Source organism: Rhinoderma darwinii, unplaced genomic scaffold, assembly GCF_050947455.1.
Source record: "Rhinoderma darwinii isolate aRhiDar2 unplaced genomic scaffold, aRhiDar2.hap1 Scaffold_1022, whole genome shotgun sequence".
In the NCBI taxonomy this organism is placed as follows: domain Eukaryota; kingdom Metazoa; phylum Chordata; class Amphibia; order Anura; family Rhinodermatidae; genus Rhinoderma; species Rhinoderma darwinii.
In genome coordinates, this window is record NW_027461904.1 from 1 (window position 1) to 18073 (window position 18073).

General features: G+C 52.8%; 1 protein-coding gene across 3 annotated transcripts in view; it reads right to left on the minus strand.

The window, feature by feature from the left end:
• Positions 1-325: 325 nt before the first annotated feature.
• The window catches only part of LOC142698340 (hyaluronidase-2-like), a 47883-nt gene continuing 30135 nt past the window's right edge, over positions 326-18073 (minus strand). For 2 of the 3 annotated variants that reach the window (XM_075847904.1, XM_075847903.1), the window contains exons 2-4: positions 6621-7583; positions 5307-5396; positions 326-1330 (exon numbers count right to left, since the gene is read on the minus strand). In XM_075847904.1, coding sequence (XP_075704019.1) covers positions 920-1330; positions 5307-5396; positions 6621-7559 — 1440 coding nt within the window. In that variant the 5' untranslated portion in view covers positions 7560-7583 and the 3' untranslated portion in view covers positions 326-919. Of the gene's footprint in view, positions 1331-5306; positions 5397-6620; positions 7584-10255; positions 10406-18073 lie in introns of those variants that run through there. The other variant, XM_075847902.1, reaches the window with a different exon arrangement.

The following is an 18073-nucleotide window of genomic DNA, read 5'->3' on the forward strand; positions in this document are numbered from 1 at the left end:
ACCCATTCTGACCTAGTGCTGCTGAGGGTTTGTTACAATGTATCAGCGTGGACAATCCCATGTGTGCATCACAGAGGCACCGCACAAATCTCTCTCCTGTGCTGGACTCCGGACTGATCGCTCTTACTTGCCCTGATTCCCTGTGACGCTCCATCAGAAGGGACTTATGTTTATGGAGGATTTTTAGGGTGCAAGTGTTTGTACACTTATCTGAGGGTAAAGCCCCCTTTAAGTAGTGGCCCGTACACAGGGAGATTACCTGCAATGATAGCGCCACCGTCAGCTCTGGTTATTACGGACAGTTGTGGAATAAGACGAGACTGCGCCGGGTTCTTACAATACTTTATTGTTTTGCGTTACTCGCTTCTTTAGCGCCGGGTCTGCGTACGTGCGGAGATGACGGAGTCTGGATAACCAGCTCCAGATTGTGCGTTCCACATTCACACGACACCCGGAGGAGCCCGATGACCTCAAGGCCGCACAAAAACCATCATAGAATGCTAAAAATGGTACAAAAACGGATGAAGGCACCGGTGTGAGCGGCAGGGAGTGCGATTCCTGAGCGCCTTCCAGCAACTAGCCCTTTAGGTTTTGAAAGGAGGGGGTGCATTGTTTTCAGCAAATGGGTCAAATACCGCACCCCCCCACCAGGTAGGATGAGAACATTATTGCACAGTCTTAGACGTGGCCGGGACCACAAGCCCTTGGACCCTGCGTCCTATGTAGCGGCGCAGGGATAATTCTTACATCCTAGAGGTAGGAATAAACAGCGCCATCCCATGGCGGAGAGAGTTTGTTTCAAATAAATAAATTTCTGAACTAAAAAGGTTCTACGGCTCCCATTTTTGGGGCCCTCCCATCCCCCACAGTACAATGTAGTGTGAAACTAAACCGTCCTCCAGTAGATCACATGAGGCTCTCAAAGCAGCATCAGGCATACGGCCAGTAGTGACCCCAGCAGCATGTGGCCCCCAGGGGGTCCTGTGGCTCCTGCGTGGTTCTTTTGGCTTCTCTGTATCCCACAACTGTCGCCGTACCAGTCCCTGTAACACTGGCAGCGAAAATGTGCACCCAGGTAGCGCTCGTCTTCCTCGGAGAGCTGACCCTCCGCCCATATAGGGGCCGATGTATTCACGTCGCCTGCAGCATGGACTATACGGAAACTTTCTGTGCTGAGGTGTAAGAAGCCGTCCGTCCTATTGTCTTGTCTCAGGCAACGGCCGTTCCCACTGCAGAGAAAACGGCTGCAAAGCTCGGCGGCGGTCGTCACGTTCACTATGTATTCACCCAAACTTTCTTTTAGGTACGACTTCAAGATCATACAAGAACTCTGCAAGAAACACACAGACCATGAGGAGGGGACCGATACAATGTAACGAGAGTCACGCGAGGTCAAGACAGGGCAGCGTCAAGAGGCTGTATACAGGAGAGGAGGAGGAGGCCGCGTGTTACATGTCAGTATAGAGGAGGAGGAGGCTGCGTGTTACAGGACAGTATAGAGGAGGAGGAGGCCGCGTGTTACAGGACAGTATAGAGGAGGCCGCGTGTTACAGGACAGTATAGAGGAAGGGGCCGCGTGTTACAGGACAGTATAGAGGAAGGGGAGGAGGAGGCCGCATGTTACATGACAGTAAAGAGGAGGAGGAGGAGGGGCCGCGTGTTACAGGACAGTATAGAGGAGGAGGAGGAGGCCGCGTGTTACAGGACAGTATAGAGGAGGAGGCTGCGTGTTACATGACAGTAAAGAGGAGGAGGAGGGGGCCGCGTGTTACAGGACAGTATAGAGGAGGAGGAGGAGGCCGCGTGTTACAGGACAGTATAGAGGAGGAGGAGGCCGCGTGTTACAGGACAGTATAGAGGAGGAGGCCGCGTGTTACAGGACAGTATAGAGGAGGAGGAGGCCGCGTGTTACAGGACAGTATAGAGGAGGAGGAGGCCGCGTGTGTTACAGGACAGTATAGAGGAGGAGGAGGCCGCGTGTTTACAGGACAGTATAAGAGGAGGAGGAGGAGGCCGCGTGTTACATGTCAGTATAGAGGAGGAGGAGGAGGAGGCCGCGTGTTACAGGACAATATAGAGGAGGAGGAGGAGGCCGCGTGTTACAGGACAGTATAGAGGAGGAGGAGGCCGCGTGTTACATGTCAGTATAGAGGAGGAGGAGGCCGCGTGTTACATGTCAGTATAGAGGAGGAGGCCGCGTGTTATATGTCAGTATAGAGGAGGAGGCCGCGTGTGATATATGTCAGTATAGAGGAGGAGGAGGGGGCCGCGTGTTACAGGACAGTATAGAGGAGGAGGAGGCCGCGTGTTACAGGACAGTATAGAGGAGGAGGCCGCGTGTTACATGTCAGAATAGAGGAGGAGGAGGCCGCGTGTTACAGGTCAGAATAGAGGAAGAGGAGGCCGCGTGTTACAGGTCAGAATAGAGGAAGAGGAGGCCGCGTGTTACAGGTCAGAATAGAGGAAGAGGAGACCGCGTGTTACAGGTTCAGTATAGAGGAGGAGGAGGCCGCGTGTTACAGGTCAGTATAGAGGAGGAGGAGGAGGCTGCGTGTTACAGGTCAGAATAGGAGGAAGAGGAGGCCGCGTGTTACAGGTCAGTATAGAGGAGGAGGAGGCCGCGTGTTACATGTCAGTATAGAGGAGGAGGCCGCGTGTTACATGTCAGTATAGAGGAGGAGGAGGCTGCGTGTTACAGGTCAGAATAGGAGGAAGAGGAGGCCGCGTGTTACAGGTCAGTATAGAGGAGGAGGAGGCCGCGTGTTACATGTCAGTATAGAGGAGGAGGAGGCCGCGTGTTACATGTCAGTATAGAGGAGGAGGAGGCCGCGTGTTACAGGTCAGTATAGAGGAGGAGGAGGCCGCGTGTTACAGGTCAGTATAGAGGAGGAGGAGGAGGAGGAGGCCGCGTGTTACATGTCACTATAGAGGAGGAGGCCGCGTGTTACATGACAGTAAAGAGGAGGAGGAGGGGCCGCGTGTTACAGGACAGTATAGAGGAGGCCGCGTGTTACAGGACAGTATAGAGGAGGAGGAGGAGGAGGCCGCGTGTTACAGGACAGTATAGAGGAGGAGGAGGCCGCGTGTTACATGTCAGTATAGAGGAGGAGGCCGCGTGTTACATGACAGTAAAGAGGAGGAGGAGGAGGCCGCGTGTTACAGGACAGTATAGAGGAGGAGGGCGCGTGTTTACAGGACAGTATAGAGGAGGAGGAGGAGGCCGCGTGTTACATGTCACTATAGAGGAGGAGGCCGCGTGTTACATGTCAGTATAGAGGAGGAGGAGGAGGCCGCGTGTTACAGGACAGTATAGAGGAGGAGGCCGCGTGTTACAGGACAGTATAGAGGAGGAGGCCGCGTGTTACAGGACAGTATAGAGGAGGAGGAGGAGGCCGCATGTTACAAGACAGTATAGAGGAGGCCGCGTGTTACAGGACAGTATAGAGGAGGAGGAGGCCCCGTGTTACAGGACAGTATAGAGGAGGAGGAGGCCGCGTGTTACATGTCAGTATAGAGGAGGAGGAGGCCGCGTGTTACATGTCAGTATAGAGGAGGAGGAGGCCGCGTGTTACATGTCAGTATAGAGGAGGAGGAGGCCGCGTGTTACATGTCAGTATAGAGGAGGCCGCGTGTTACATGTCAGTATAGAGGAGGAGGCCGCGTGTTACATGTCAGTATAGAGGAGGAGGCCGCGTGTTACATGTCACTATAGAGGAGGAGGCCGCGTGTTACAGGACAGTATAGAGGAGGAGGAGGAGGCCGCGTGTTACATGTCAGTATAGAGGAGGAGGCCGCGTGTTACAGGGACAGTATAGAGGAGGAGGAGGAGGCCGCGTGTTACATATCACTATAGAGGAGGAGGCCGCGTGTTACATGACAGTAAAGAGGAGGAGGAGGAGGGCGCGTGTTACAGGACAGTATAGAGGAGGAGGCCGCGTGTTACAGGACAGTATAGAGGAGGGAGGGCGCGTGTTACAGGACAGTATAGAGGAGGAGGCCGCGTGTTACAGGACAGTATAGAGGAGGAGGCCGCGTGTTACAGGACAGTATAGAGGAGGAGGCCGCGTGTTACAGGACAGTATAGAGGAGGAGGCCGCGTGTTACAGGACAGTATAGAGGAGGAGGCCGCGTGTTACAGGACAGTATAGAGGAGGAGGAGGCTGCGTGTTACAGGGACAGTATAGAGGAGGCGGAGGCCCCGTGTTTACAGGACAGTATAGAGGAGGAGGCCGCGTGTTACAGGACAGTATAGAGGAGGAGGAGGCCGCGTGTTACATGTCACTATAGAGGAGGAGGCCGCGTGTTACAGGACAGTATAGAGGAGGAGGAGGCCGCGTGTTACAGGACAGTATAGAGGAGGAGGCCGCGTGTTACAGGACAGTATAGAGGAGGAGGCCGCGTGTTACAGGACAGTATAGAGGAGGAGGAGGAGGCGGCCGCGTGTTACATGTCACTATAGAGGAGGAGGCCGCGTGTTAAATGACAGTAAAGAGGAGGAGGAGGAGGGCGCGTGTTACAGGACAGTATAGAGGAGGAGGGCGCGTGTTACAGGACAGTATAGAGGAGGAGGGCGCGTGTTACAGGGACAGTATAGAGGAGGAGGGCGCGTGTTACAGGACAGTATAGAGGAGGAGGCCGCGTGTTACAGGACAGTATAGAGGAGGAGGCCGCGTGTTACAGGACAGTATAGAGGAGGAGGCCGCGTGTTACAGGACAGTATAGAGGAGGAGGCCGCGTGTTACAGGACAGTATAGAGGAGGAGGCCGCGTGTTACAGGACAGTATAGAGGAGGAGGCCGCGTGTTACATGTCAGTATAGAGGAGGAGGAGGAGGCCGCGTGTTACAGGACAGTATAGAGGAGGAGGCCGCGGCCGCGTGTTACAGGACAGTATAGAGGAGGCCGCGTGTTACAGGACAGTATAGAGGAGGAGGCCGCGTGTTACAGGACAGTATAGAGGAGGCCGCATTTTACAGGACAGTATAGAGGAGGCCGCATTTTACAGGACAGTATATAGGAGGAGGAGGCCGCGTGTTACAGGACAGTATAGAGGAGGCCGCGTGTTACATGTCAGTATAGAGGAGGCCGCGTGTTACATGTCAGTATAGAGGAGGAGGAGGAGGAGGCCGCGTGTTACAGGACAGTATAGAGGAGGAGGCCGCGTGTTACAGGACAGTATAGAGGAGGAGGCCGCATGTTACAGGACAGTATAGAGGAGGCCGCGTGTTATAGGACAGTATAGAGGAGGAGGAGGCCGCGTGTTACAGGACAGTATAGAGGAGGGACGTGACCACACCAGGCCACTCACCTTGTTCTTTGCATATTCTACATCCCCCCAGAAGATGACCCCTGCCGCCCCCTGTGCCGCGCTCTCACCGATAGTGGAGACTAAATCCATCTGGAAAAAAAGTTAATTAAATTATTATTACAAATGGGAAGCAAATATTAAAGTGCCTATGATGGGGGCACTCTGCTTCTCACACCCTGAATGGGTCAGAAATCCTCCCGTGTCAGTCTTCACCACATTTATGACATTTTATTCATGAACCAGGCAGCTCAGTATGAACAAGGCCAACGGTCCCTCCTAGAGGTGCGGGAGGATTGTGCAGGGATTATCCGGAGATTATGGTCAGTGATATTGCGGCGTCCGTGGCTGCGATCTATGCGGGTTTGAGGGGAGGGGGATACGATCTATGGGAATCCTGACCTGGAGATCAGACTGGGGACAATCATCCGTCCGTGTAGCGGAGCTCTCCCTGCAGCACAGCGCGGGGTTAAGTCTCAGGATCGTGGATTATGATCGAGCGGCGGCTGCAGATTCCGGACGGGGGTCTGACATTTCTTTCAGTCAATGGGATTCAGCACATTGTAGGTATAATATATGGGGGATATCCGCTCTGCGCCTGGGGGGGGGGGGGGGGGCAGCCATCAGGACTAAAACTCCCAGCTGTCAGTGCATCTGTATAATGCCCAGCGCCGACTACGTTGTATGTTTAGGGGTGGGGAACACTCAGCCACAGAACACGGCCCCCCAGAACGGGGCACACAGCACCCCAGGAGGCGAGCGCCCGCAATCCATGGAGGTCAGCGGCCTCTTTGTCCACGTCTGGGTGGAGAATACAATGTAGAAGAGAAGAGCAGCCCGACATGACGGACCCTCAGCTCCTCACACTGCACAGTCCACACATGGCGGAACCTCGAGAGATTCTTCTCCGATCAGATCCAAAGCTACATCCAGAGTTCTCCTCTCCTGTACCAGAGAGCAGTGCATTGTGGGAACTCACAGGACGGTTACAGCTAGAGCAGATGTAAGGTCACATTACAGTGGGGAGGACCTTTTCCATTTTTAAAGCAGCTTTGTATGTGACCGGAGAAAACTATGAAGAGCGTAACGAGACAAGCAGCCCATGCGGGGTTGAGGAGGGGTCCGCGTCTACTTCTAACCAGGGCTGCGGTGGAGAAATCAAAGATTTATATAGGAGAATCCCAAAACAAGTGGGGATCGGCCACGTTGGATTCCCGTAGCCGATCCGCTCTCGTTGTGGGTGGTCCCTACTTAGCGGAGCCGTGTTTGGCATCACGGGGGGCGGACGTCCTGCGTGTCACCCTGTATACTCCTCACCTGGGACAGCGGCTCCAGCCTCCTCATGTAGGTGGGTCGTGCATACACGTAGACGGGCAGCGCGTAGTCCTTGTGATGTTTGTTCGCGATCCTCATGGCTTCTTTCACCCGGAAATGCACAAACAATCGACCCTGTGCGCTCGACGCCAGAGAATGGTTCAGGTAGATGGATGGGAAGAGCGCGGTGCTGGCCTCCCACAGCCAGGATAACTTGTCGTTGCGTGAAATCTCCACGTCGGGACACTTGCCTGTGTAGCGCTCCCCGTTCAGCTGGTAGTCATGGTTGTAGCAGTCGGGGAACAGATAGAAGCCCCAGAGCTGGCGGGGCCGGAAGCTTCTGGCGTACAGTAACGTTTTCTCCATGAAGGTGCGGGCGGCGCTTTCAAACTCATATTGCGCTTGCTTGTCCACCTCATCGGCGTGCCAGGTGTCGTTATAGGCGGCCACCAGTTTCCTTGACGACTGCTTGTACACTTCCTTGCCATTCCAGTTCCGTAACCAAATAGGGCGCCAGTCCTCCCAGTCGATGACGGCCAGACCTTCCTTATCCACAGTTTTGTTAATATATCTCTTTAACCCTTCCTGCATGGCGATCAGGTGGGTGCGGATACTGGAGTTCTGGGGGACGCCGCCATAGACGGAAACGTTATGTTCGTCATAGCGAGGGTAGTTTCCGAGACGCTCCCTGTAGAAGATGGTGAGTTTCTGGTCCACAAAGCCCACATTGGGAGACGCATCAAAGTCAAAGATTCGCAAATCGAAAGGCACGTTGTGTCGCGGCGGACATTCCTGCGTGGGGGCGTTCCAGCCTACCACAAACGGCCGCTGACTGTAAATGGGGCGAGTAGTGGGCTTCTCCATTGCGGTGGACAAAAGGCCGTCGTGGAAGGTGAGGAGGGGGAGAAGGCACCAGAGAATGGACCTGGAGGAGGCAGCCATGGTGAAGATGGAGGAAGGAGACACCTAAACCGGGAAGAGAAACATCATAAATATTCAGCAATTCATCATCTTCCCCAATAATAACGCTACACATAATAACCATACTGGACGGAATATGCAAAGTGACGGAAACAGAAGTCTAACGGAAGCATGATGTCATCGCCGACTACCAGGGAGCCATGATGTCATCGCCGACTACCAGGGAGCCATGACGTCATCGCCGACTACCAGGGAGCCATGACGTCATCGCCGACTACCAGGGAGCCATGACGTCATCGCCGACTACCAGGGAGCCATGACGTCATCGCCGACTACCAGGGAGCCATGACGTCATCGCCGACTACCAGGGAGCCATGACGTCATCGCCGACTACCAGGGAGCCATGACGTCATCGCCGACAACCAGGGAGCCATGACGTCATCGCCGACAACCAGGGAGCCATGATGTCATCGCCGACAACCAGGGAGCCATGATGTCATCGCCGACTACCAGGGAGCCATGACGTCATCGCCGACTACCAGGGAGCCATGACGTCATCGCAGACTACCAGGGAGCCATGACGTCATCGCAGACTACCAGGGAGCCATGACGTCATCGCAGACTACCAGGGAGCCATGACGTCATCGCAGACTACCAGGGAGCCATGATGTCATCGCCGACAACCAAGGAGCCATGATGTCAGCACCGACTACCGGGGAGCCATGATGTCATCAGGCACACGCAGTGTGAATATATAGGTCAGATTAATCTCATCATTACTATTCTGCATTAGACCAACATGTGCACCTATGACATACGCTGTCCAACCCCACCTCCATCTTGAATTACAAATTTCCAATTTCATTTTGTCCAGGCTCCGCCCCCGGTACATCATTTCACGCTTCTGTATCTCATGCTCGGGGAGGTTTCTTGCACAAAAAGAAAGAGGACGAGTGATCGGTGAAACGAGCGATCATCCCCAGACATTACTGATCATTGCCCGGTGTAACCAACGACTTGCTGCCGACATGATGGAAATGTATGAGGACGAGTGATCGGAGTAACGAGCGATCATCCCCAGACATTACTGATCATTGCCCGGTGTAAACAACGACGCGCTGCCGACATCCCCCTCCTCAGCGTCACCCCCTCCTCCCCAGCGTCACCCCCTCCTCCCCAGCATCACCCAACATTATAAGCCTGGCACGAGGCGTGTACACCAGATTTTTGGCACAATTTAAGCTTAGTAAATCTTCTTGTATTTTGGGCTCCTGAACTTCCTGGGAGTTTTAGAGATTTTCCTCCCACATCTGATAATCCAGAATATCTCACACTCCAACACGTCTCATTATTCCTGAATTGAATACTTTTAACATACTTTAAAAGTATGTTAAAAGTAAACATTCCATATATGACAATGCTCACTGCAGATATCTGTAGGGGTCAGTGTATATGTTACACAGTATACGTGTAGGGGGTCAGTGTATATGTTACATAGTATATGTGTAGGGGTCAGGGTATATATTACATAGTATATGTGTAGGGGTCAGGTTATATATTACATAGTATACGTGTAGGGGGTCAGTGTATATATTACATAGTATATGTGTAGGGGGTCAGTGTATATATTACATAGTATATGTGTAGGGGTCAGTGTATATATTACATAGTATACGTGTAGGGGGTCAGTGTATATATTACATAGTATACGTGTAGGGGGTCAGTGTATATATTACATAGTATACGTGTAGGGGTCAGTGTATATATTACATAGTATACGTGTAGGGGGTCAGTGTATATATTACATAGTATACGTGTAGGGGTCAGTGTATATATTACATAGTATATGTGTAGGGGTCAGTGTATATATTACATAGTACATGTGTAGGGGTCAGTGTATATATTACATTGTACATGTGTAGGGGTCAGTGTATATATTACATAGTATACGTGTAGGGGGTCAGTGTATATATTACATAGTATACGTGTAGGGGGTCAGTGTATATATTACATAGTATACGTGTAGGGGGTCAGTGTATATATTACATAGTATACGTGTAGGGGGTCAGTGTATATATTACATAGTATATGTGTAGGGGTCAGTGTATATATTACATAGTATATGTGTAGGGGTCAGTGTATATATTACATAGTATATGTGTAGGGGTCAGTGTATATATTACATAGTATATGTGTAGGGGTCAGTGTATATATTACATAGTATATGTGTAGGGGTCAGTGTATATATTACATAGTATATGTGTAGGGGTCAGTGTATATATTACATTGTACATGTGTAGGGGTCAGTGTATATATTACATAGTATACGTGTAGGGGGTCAGTGTATATATTACATAGTATACGTGTAGGGGGTCAGTGTATATATTACATAGTATATGTGTAGGGGTCAGTGTATATATTACATAGTATATGTGTAGGGGTCAGTGTATATATTACATAGTATATGTGTAGGGGTCAGTGTATATATTACATAGTATATGTGTAGGGGTCAGTGTATATATTACATAGTATATGTGTAGGGGTCAGTGTATATATTACATAGTATATGTGTAGGGGTCAGTGTATATATTACATTGTACATGTGTAGGGGTCAATGTGCTGCACACGTATGATGAGTGTATATAGGACTGGAAAGTTGTGTGCGATGTAGCAGAGCTGTTTGTGTTGCGCTGTGACCCAGGTTCTCCCAAACTCACCCTCCCGGTCGGCCGTTGTGCTCAGCGCCGCGTCCCCCCCGGATACATTGTGTCGCCGCCGCCGCTTCTCCCTTTTCCGGGCCTTTCATTCACATAAAGAGCTCGATCTCGCCCCAACCATCGCTCCCGGCCCGAGTGGGGGCGTCCTTCTCCCCGGCCCGCCTCCCTTTTTCCTTTAAGTCTGCGCTGCGCGGCCCCAAACACCCCTCTGAGTGGGCCAGTCCACTATTAGGGGGCGGAGTTGAAGATTAAAGGGACAGGAGCGTTGACAGTCAGAGCATGTAGAGCGCAAGCTCTGCGGACCACATTATCTGCGTCACATTCATTATATAATATAGCGCATAAACCTAACGATGCTCACATTGCTAAAGATCATTGATTACGATGTGGAATGATTATCGCCGTTTAGTTCTGGGGTGAGGGGGCAGTGGAGAAGATCTGGGGTGAGGGGGGCAGTGGAGAAGATCTGGGGTGAGGGGGGGCAGTGGAGAAGATCTGGGGTGAGGGGGGGCAGTGGAGAATATCTGGGGTGAGGGGGAGCAGTGGAGAAGTTCTGGGGTGAGGGGAGCAGTGGAGAAGTTCTGGGGTGAGGGGGGGCAGTGGAGAAGTTCTGGGGTGAGGGGGCAGTGGAGAAGTTCTGGGGTGAGGGGGCAGTGGAGAAGATCTGGGGTGAGGGGGGGCAGTGGAGAAGATCTGGGGTGAGGGGGGGCAGTGGAGAAGTTCTGGGGTGAGGGGGGGCAGTGGAGAAGTTCTGGGGTGAGGGGGGCAGTGGAGAAGTTCTGGGGTGAGGGATCTCTTACATGCAGATTTCAGGAAGCTGATTGGTCTCCAGGGGTCTCTCTGCTGCCCCCCCCCCATCAGTTGTCAGGACCCTCATAAACACCGACTACACGAAGTGTTGCAATTATATCAGAAACCCACAGAACAGGAAGCAGCTGCTGCAGCGCCTCTTATGCCCCGAGGGTCTAATCATGGATGCGCCATTATCCCGGGGCTGTTATAATATCACGTAGCAGGAGCTGAGGCTGAGCTGCCAGTGTATCAGTAGAACATTATATACATTGTATCTGGGAATGTTATTGATTTAGGGTCAATCCGTAACTGCCGCCCGTTGCTTCTTGTATTGCCCATCAGCTAATTCTGCCTCAGTCTCACCACTAGATGACTGTGACCTATGACCCCGCCGCCATCTGCCCCATCTGTACTCCCGAGACAAGTGTGACTAGAATATAATAGAGTGCGGACCCCACAACAGAGACCTCAACCACCGAGCTGCAGCCTGGCGACCATTAAACCGCAGTGTTATAGGAGGTCGTAGTCACACCCGGGCCCCTCTGCTACATAACCGTGACAATCTAGAAACTATCTCCATAAACAGCACCTGCAGAATAGTGAGTGCAGCTCTGGAGTATAACACAGGATATAACTCAGGATCAGTACAGGATAAGTAATGTAATGTATGTACACAGTGACTCTACCAGCAGAATAGTGAGTGCAGCTCTGGAGTATAATACAGGATATAACTCAGGATCAGTGCAGGATAAGTAATGTATGTACACAGTGACTCCACCAGCAGAATAGTGAGTGCAGCTCTGGAGTATAATACAGGATATAACTCAGGATCAGTACAGGATAAGTAATGTAATGTATGTACACAGTGACTCCACCAGCAGAATAGTCAGTGCAGCTCTGGAGTGGGTGGAGTAGGACGTGTGGAGAGAGCTGCTGAGACTACCGTGCAGGCCTTGGATCCAGGGACTTTCCTTATCCTATCTGCCCAGGCCTCATACCATCTGCCTGGGCTTGGAAAGTACCCTGAGGGGGGTTCCATCCTAGGATGGAGCCTCAGACCTCTACCTCCCGGAGCATGCCAGCGGGGGGTAGAGGGTCATCCCAGCTGGCTGGGAATATGCAAACAGTCGCGGGGGTGAGGAGATCATCTCGGGGCAAGGCTGTCCTGGCTCCCCCTGACGCTGGAACCCTGGATAAGGGTATGGAGACGCGGTCCGGCAGGGTGATCGAGGTGTTGTCATCTGGAGAAGGACCAGCGCCGTCCGGACATTTGGATGACGGTCGTGTGGAGGAATGGGGACAGCTGAGGACCGGAGAGACGGTGGAGAACTTCAGCTCCCGTCTGGCTATGCGGTTGGAGGAGTATCGGGACCTCAGGAAGTCGCTGCAACGGCTCCGTGCGGACTTGGCGGTCGCCAGAGGAAGAGCTGCAAAAGCCTCAGGAGGTAAGAGGTCCCGATACCTTTTAAATGTGAAATCCTTGTTGGAGGAAATAAAAGAAGTGGAAGAGAGACGTGAGGAGATTTTGGCAGGCGGAGGGGTGTTTGGTGAAAAATTAAAAAATGAAGAGAGGTTTGCCGAGATGGCAGAACCTATAAAAATAGAAAGTGTGGAGGAAGACAGCAGAGCCCCAGACACAACAAAGGAAATTGTGGGGGAGAAAATGGAGCATGAGAATGCAAAGTCCAGAGAAGGCTCAGATTCTGAGGCACCCAGGAGCAGTGAGGAGGAGGAGGGTGGACTCACAGCTGGGAGAAATCAGGAGAGTTTTGATACTGACAGTGAGCGGCCTCCAGGATTACTTACACAGATCCGTAACGTGGAGTCGCCGGTATCCTTCCAGGGATTTTGTTTTGGTGCGGAGTTACCCGCAGAGGAGGAAAAGCAAAAGAAAAAAAAATTTAAGAAGAAAAAAAAGACAAAGGAAAAAAAATCTGCTGAAGGTTCATTTAAAATGGTGTATACAGCAAGATCCTTCCTGTGCTCTGAGCCAGATGCAAGTCAGGATCAGGGCGCAGGTCCCGCAAGACCCCCAGCTCAAGCCTCTGCAGTGGGGCTGGAGCGGGAATGCGGGGAGAGTGTTACGGGTCCGGCATTAGAACACGTGGTGGTCAAAATGGCGCCGGACGCCAACCCCTGCAAAGGGGGCGGTACTGGTGGCCTGGTGACGCCAGGGGGTGTGTCCCCGTGTCCGGTTAATGGCGAGCCCGGGAAACTGGTCTCTGATGCGAGTCAGCGGTCTGGAGAACGGGTAAACCAGAAACCGGATGTGGTGTCTGAAAGCCGGAAGTCTGTCGGTGTCGCAGTAAAGCCGTCAGACGTTCCGGACAAGGGCGGTCACAGAGGGGGCTCCGGCTCTGTTGGCCACTCCTCTGTGGGAGGGGGGAGTGGTCCGGCGCCGGAGGCGGCTCCAGTGACATCAGTGGCTCCTTCGTCCGCATCACTGAAAAGTGGTGTAGGCGAGAAGGGGGCTGCTGGCGTCGGGGGCGGCGGTGGCCCCTTTCCCAAAAATGTTCCGCACATAGAAAAGATGGAGGTTAATGAGGCGGAGGGCACAGCGGGGACACCGCTTATAACATCTGGTGGCGTCCCTGCAAAGGTGCCTGATGATGCGGAGACTGAAGCAGTGTCTACCCACACAAAATGTACAGGAAAAATACATAACATAGGACCAGGCCTGGCCAGAAGGATGACTGCAGGGGGACCTGGTGGGTTAAATAAAAAAGTTGCGGCTGTGGATGTGGGAACTGCTGGGGGTATGCAGGTGTCTGTAAATAAAGTTGCTGGAGTGTCTGCTGGTAATGGGGTGTTGAGTGCTGTGTCTGTGGGTGGTGGGGATGGGGTATCAACCAGGGGCAATGGGCCTGGCGCTCCTCTTGCTGTGACATCCGGCAGGTCTTATGCTGGTGTGGCAGCGGGGGGACAGCGGGCCCACCCATCTTCATCCTCAAGGTCCGGGGACGGTAACTTGCAACAACGTCTCTTGGACGCTTTAAGAGAGGGAAAGCAAACCCTAACCATAGGGGGAGTGCAGAAGGACCTGTCTTTCTGGATAGACAGATATGGTCTAAATGCCTTCCGAGAGCAACGAGGAGATCAGTGGTCGCTCCCAACAGCCGGGCAGGCTGTAGCCAGGAGGAATGTGGTCCGTCTCCGGTGGCGTGGCAATGATGCGTGCCCTCCCAGAAAGAGGGTGGTGGAGCTGCTGCTGGGGATGGGCTTCAAGGCGAGTGACATCTTTGCCTTGATACATCCTCATGGCTCGGTCGAGTTTGACATCAGCTTTGCTCACCTAGGGGGCCTTGAGGTCTTCTGGGGGAACTACGAGCTGATGAAGGACGAGCCTGGCTGGCGAGACTTTGCTGCACAAGCAATTTCTCGCCAAAGTGGTCCCAAGAGAGTGACCGTTCTTACCCGTAACGAGTCACTCTCTTGTATTGATATCATGACCTGGTTGGGAAGGTACGGAGAGGTAGTAGAGATGCCACGGAAGAACATGGATGAGTTTGGCATCTGGTCAGGGGCCTGGACGTTCATGGTTAAACTAAAGCGTCTGGGACAGACGGTGTCCCACATACCATCGTCTGCTTTCCTGGGAAGAGATCGGATCCTTGTCTTCTACCAGGGGCAGCCGAAGTTGTGTCACCGGTGTGGCGACCCCTCACATTTGAGTGCAGGCTGCAAGGTGCAGAAGTGTGCTCATTGTGGGGGGATTGGTCATCTAGCCGCATCGTGTGACCGTATTCGCTGCAACCTGTGTGGTGACTTAGGTCACCCGTTCAGTCGGTGTCCTCGCTCTGTTGTCAATGCCTGTTCCAAACCTGCGGAGGATGAAAGGAGGGAGGCCTCCGTGGGTGAGGGTGCGGGCAGGGACGATGGGGCACAGGGGCAAGGGAAGAATGCAAAGAAGGGTCCCCCTTCTCGCCAGAGAAGGGCGGAGAAGCGAAGGAAGGAGAGGATTTGGAGGGCGCTCCAGGAAACTGGGACGACCTCTGATTCGGATCTGGATGCCCCCCCTGAAGCTGATGCCCCTGGGGAGGCCGAATTGAACGGGGAGATGAGGAGGATCCAAAGGGAGCAGAGGGCTGAGGACTCTCAGTCCTCCCACTATGAAAGTGTGGGAGAGGAAGAGAGGACTCAGCCTACAGCAAAAGGGACACCGGGCAAAACCCATGGGCCAAATACATCTGGCCCCGCCCTGGCCCAGGAAGGTAAATCCTGTACCCCCCTGGTGAGCTCTACTGATCGATACCATGCTCTCGTGGACATTCCAGCCTCTCATACTAAGAGGGAGGGCATGGTAGGGCACCCTAGAGTCGTTGAGCCTCCCCTGCTGCAGGGGCCGTTGCCCCCAGAGGGGGAGGTTGACCCGGAACTTGGGGATGAAGATGGGAATAGGGTGGTGAGTATGGACTCCTCAGTTTGCAAGAAGCGAGGCAAAGAAGGGGGGTCCTCATCAGATAGAGGAGGGGGTGGGAAGAAGAAAGCCGTCTAACTCAAACATCCATGATGGCGGCACCCACTCCGTTGACGCTGGCATCAATTAACGTTGCCAGCATTAAGTCAGATAGGGCGAGATTTGCAGCCTTTGATTTTCTTGGCCGAGTTGAAGCCGACATTTTGTTTTTGCAGGAGACCAGGCTGTCACTTTTGGCAGACGTCGTTAAATCTAGGAGGGAGTGGCGACGCGGGCCCTCCTACTGGTCTCTTGCGGCTGAGCCCTATAGCGGAGTGGCGGTCCTTTTCACCGCACCGGTAACATGCCGACGGATGATTGAGTTAGAAATGGGGAGGTGCTTGATCTTAGATGTCCTCATGAGGGGACAGGAATTAAGACTAATCAATATATACGGACCCCAGAGCAAATGGGACCGTAAAAGTCTCTTCATGAGGATTAAGCCTTTCCTTTTTACAGGTCGACAAGTTATCTTTGGAGGGGACTTCAATACTGTCGTGAGGCCCCGAGATAGAGGAGGTTCCGGAGATAAAAAATTGACCTATGATAGTGTAGCATTAAAAAATATAGTTAGCGATGCTCGCCTGGTGGATATCCACATCAGGCATACCCCAGGCCACTCGGGTTTCACCTATCGTAGAGGTAGTTGTAGGTCTAGGATAGACAGGTTTTTTTTGAAGGAGGAAGCCATCTCTTCACCAGTGTCCGGTGTTGAGGTGGAGTTCTCCGATCACTGTATGATTATTTTCTCTTTGAACATTGCAGAGTCCCTCCAGATGGGAAGAGGTATATGGAGGCTGAATTCTACTCTCTTGGAAGAAGCGGAGATAAGACAGGCCTTTGAGGATTTTCTTCAGAGCCAGGTACCTTTGTTGGATCTCAGTGGTACTAAGTCTGAGTGGTGGGAGTTGTTTAAAGTCCGGGTGGCAGGATTTTTCCGCAGGCTCTCAAGCCTCAGGTCCATGAGTAGGTACCGCCTATATCAGGAACTGAGGGGGAAACTCGAACATCTGGTCTCAACCGGGGGTAGTGGGGAGGAGATCTCCGTGGTGAAAGCTTTGCTCAGGAGGTGTCAGTATGATAGGCACACATCTTTAGTTCTTGAGAGGGATTTCGGGAAGTACCGCTCGCCCGACCCCTACAGGAACTGTAAGATGTCAGTGAGTCGTAAGGTTGTGACAGGACTGATTGATAGTACAGGATCTCTGAAGAGATCCAAATCAGGGATCTTGGAGGTCGTCAGATCCTTCTACTCGCACCTCTTGGGGAAGCAAGATCCAAACCGAGACGAGATGTCGGCTTTCCTGGCTGAAACCATCCCTGAGCCAGGGGTAGACCCCTCTCTCTGTGTTTTGATAGACTCGATCAAGGAAGAGGAAGTTGGATTGGCGATTGATGGGCTTGCCCTCAAAAAATCGCCAGGGCCGGATGGCTTAACATCCGAGTTTTATAAGACTTTTAAAGGAACCCTAGTTCCCCTCTTGACTGAGGTGTTTAATGAGTGCCTTTCCTCGGGTACTTTGCCAATGTCAATGAGGAGGTCGGCCTTGATCGTTTTATCGAAGGGTAAAGACTCGACCCGTATTGAGAATTGGCGTCCCATAGCGCTGCTCAATACGGACAGAAAGGTTCTCGCAAAGGTGCTGTTTAATCGGCTGGTGAAGTTTGCATCCCGGCTCCTTTCGCCGGTCCAGCATTGCTCTGTTCCAGGCCGCAGCACATTTAGTGCTGTCCTCAGTGTCAGAGAGGCAGTGGAGCAGGGAAATTCTGGTCGGTGGGAGGGGTACATCCTGTCCTTGGACCAGGCCAAGGCTTTTGACCGGGTGGACCACGAGTACCTCTGGTCGGTCCTTCTGAGGTACGGCCTACCGGGGGGGTTTGTCAATTGGCTACAGACCTTATACACTGGGGCTGAGACTTTTGCGCTGGTGAACGGTTGGGTTGGAACCCCCTTTGAGGTTGGGTCTGGTGTCCGCCAGGGTTGTCCCTTGAGCCCTTTGCTATATGCGTTCGCAATTGATCCTTTTCTTAAAAGGATCGATCGTGGGCCATTGGCGGGAGTCGGGGCCGGCCTGGAGGGGCCGGAGGCCACTCAGAGGGTGGTTGCGTACGCAGACGACGTCTCCATTTTTGTCTCCTCGAGAGGGGAGGCAGAGTGGGTGATGTCGGAAGTGGAGCGTTACTCGTTGGCATCTGGGTCCAAGATCAACCGGGATAAGTGCAAAAGTCTCTGGCTGGGAGGAGGAGATCCTGGTTTTGATCTCCCGGACACCCTTCCAGAGCCTCAGGGGTCTGCTAAGATCTTAGGAGTCGAATTTGGCCCGGGTGATTACCCCAAGAAGAACTGGGAGGATAGGCTGAATCTAGTTGCCCAGAAGGTCGACCAATGGAAGGGTTGGTCCTTAACCCTGAGGGAAAGGGTTCTTTTGGCCAAGGCCTACCTGGTGCCCATGTTGCTTTACCTGGGCAGTGTGTGCATCTTGCCAGAACCTCTCTGGACTCGGGTCTATAGCCTGTTCTTCCAGCTGTTATGGGGGAACAGGCTCAACCTAATCAAGAGGGAGGTTACT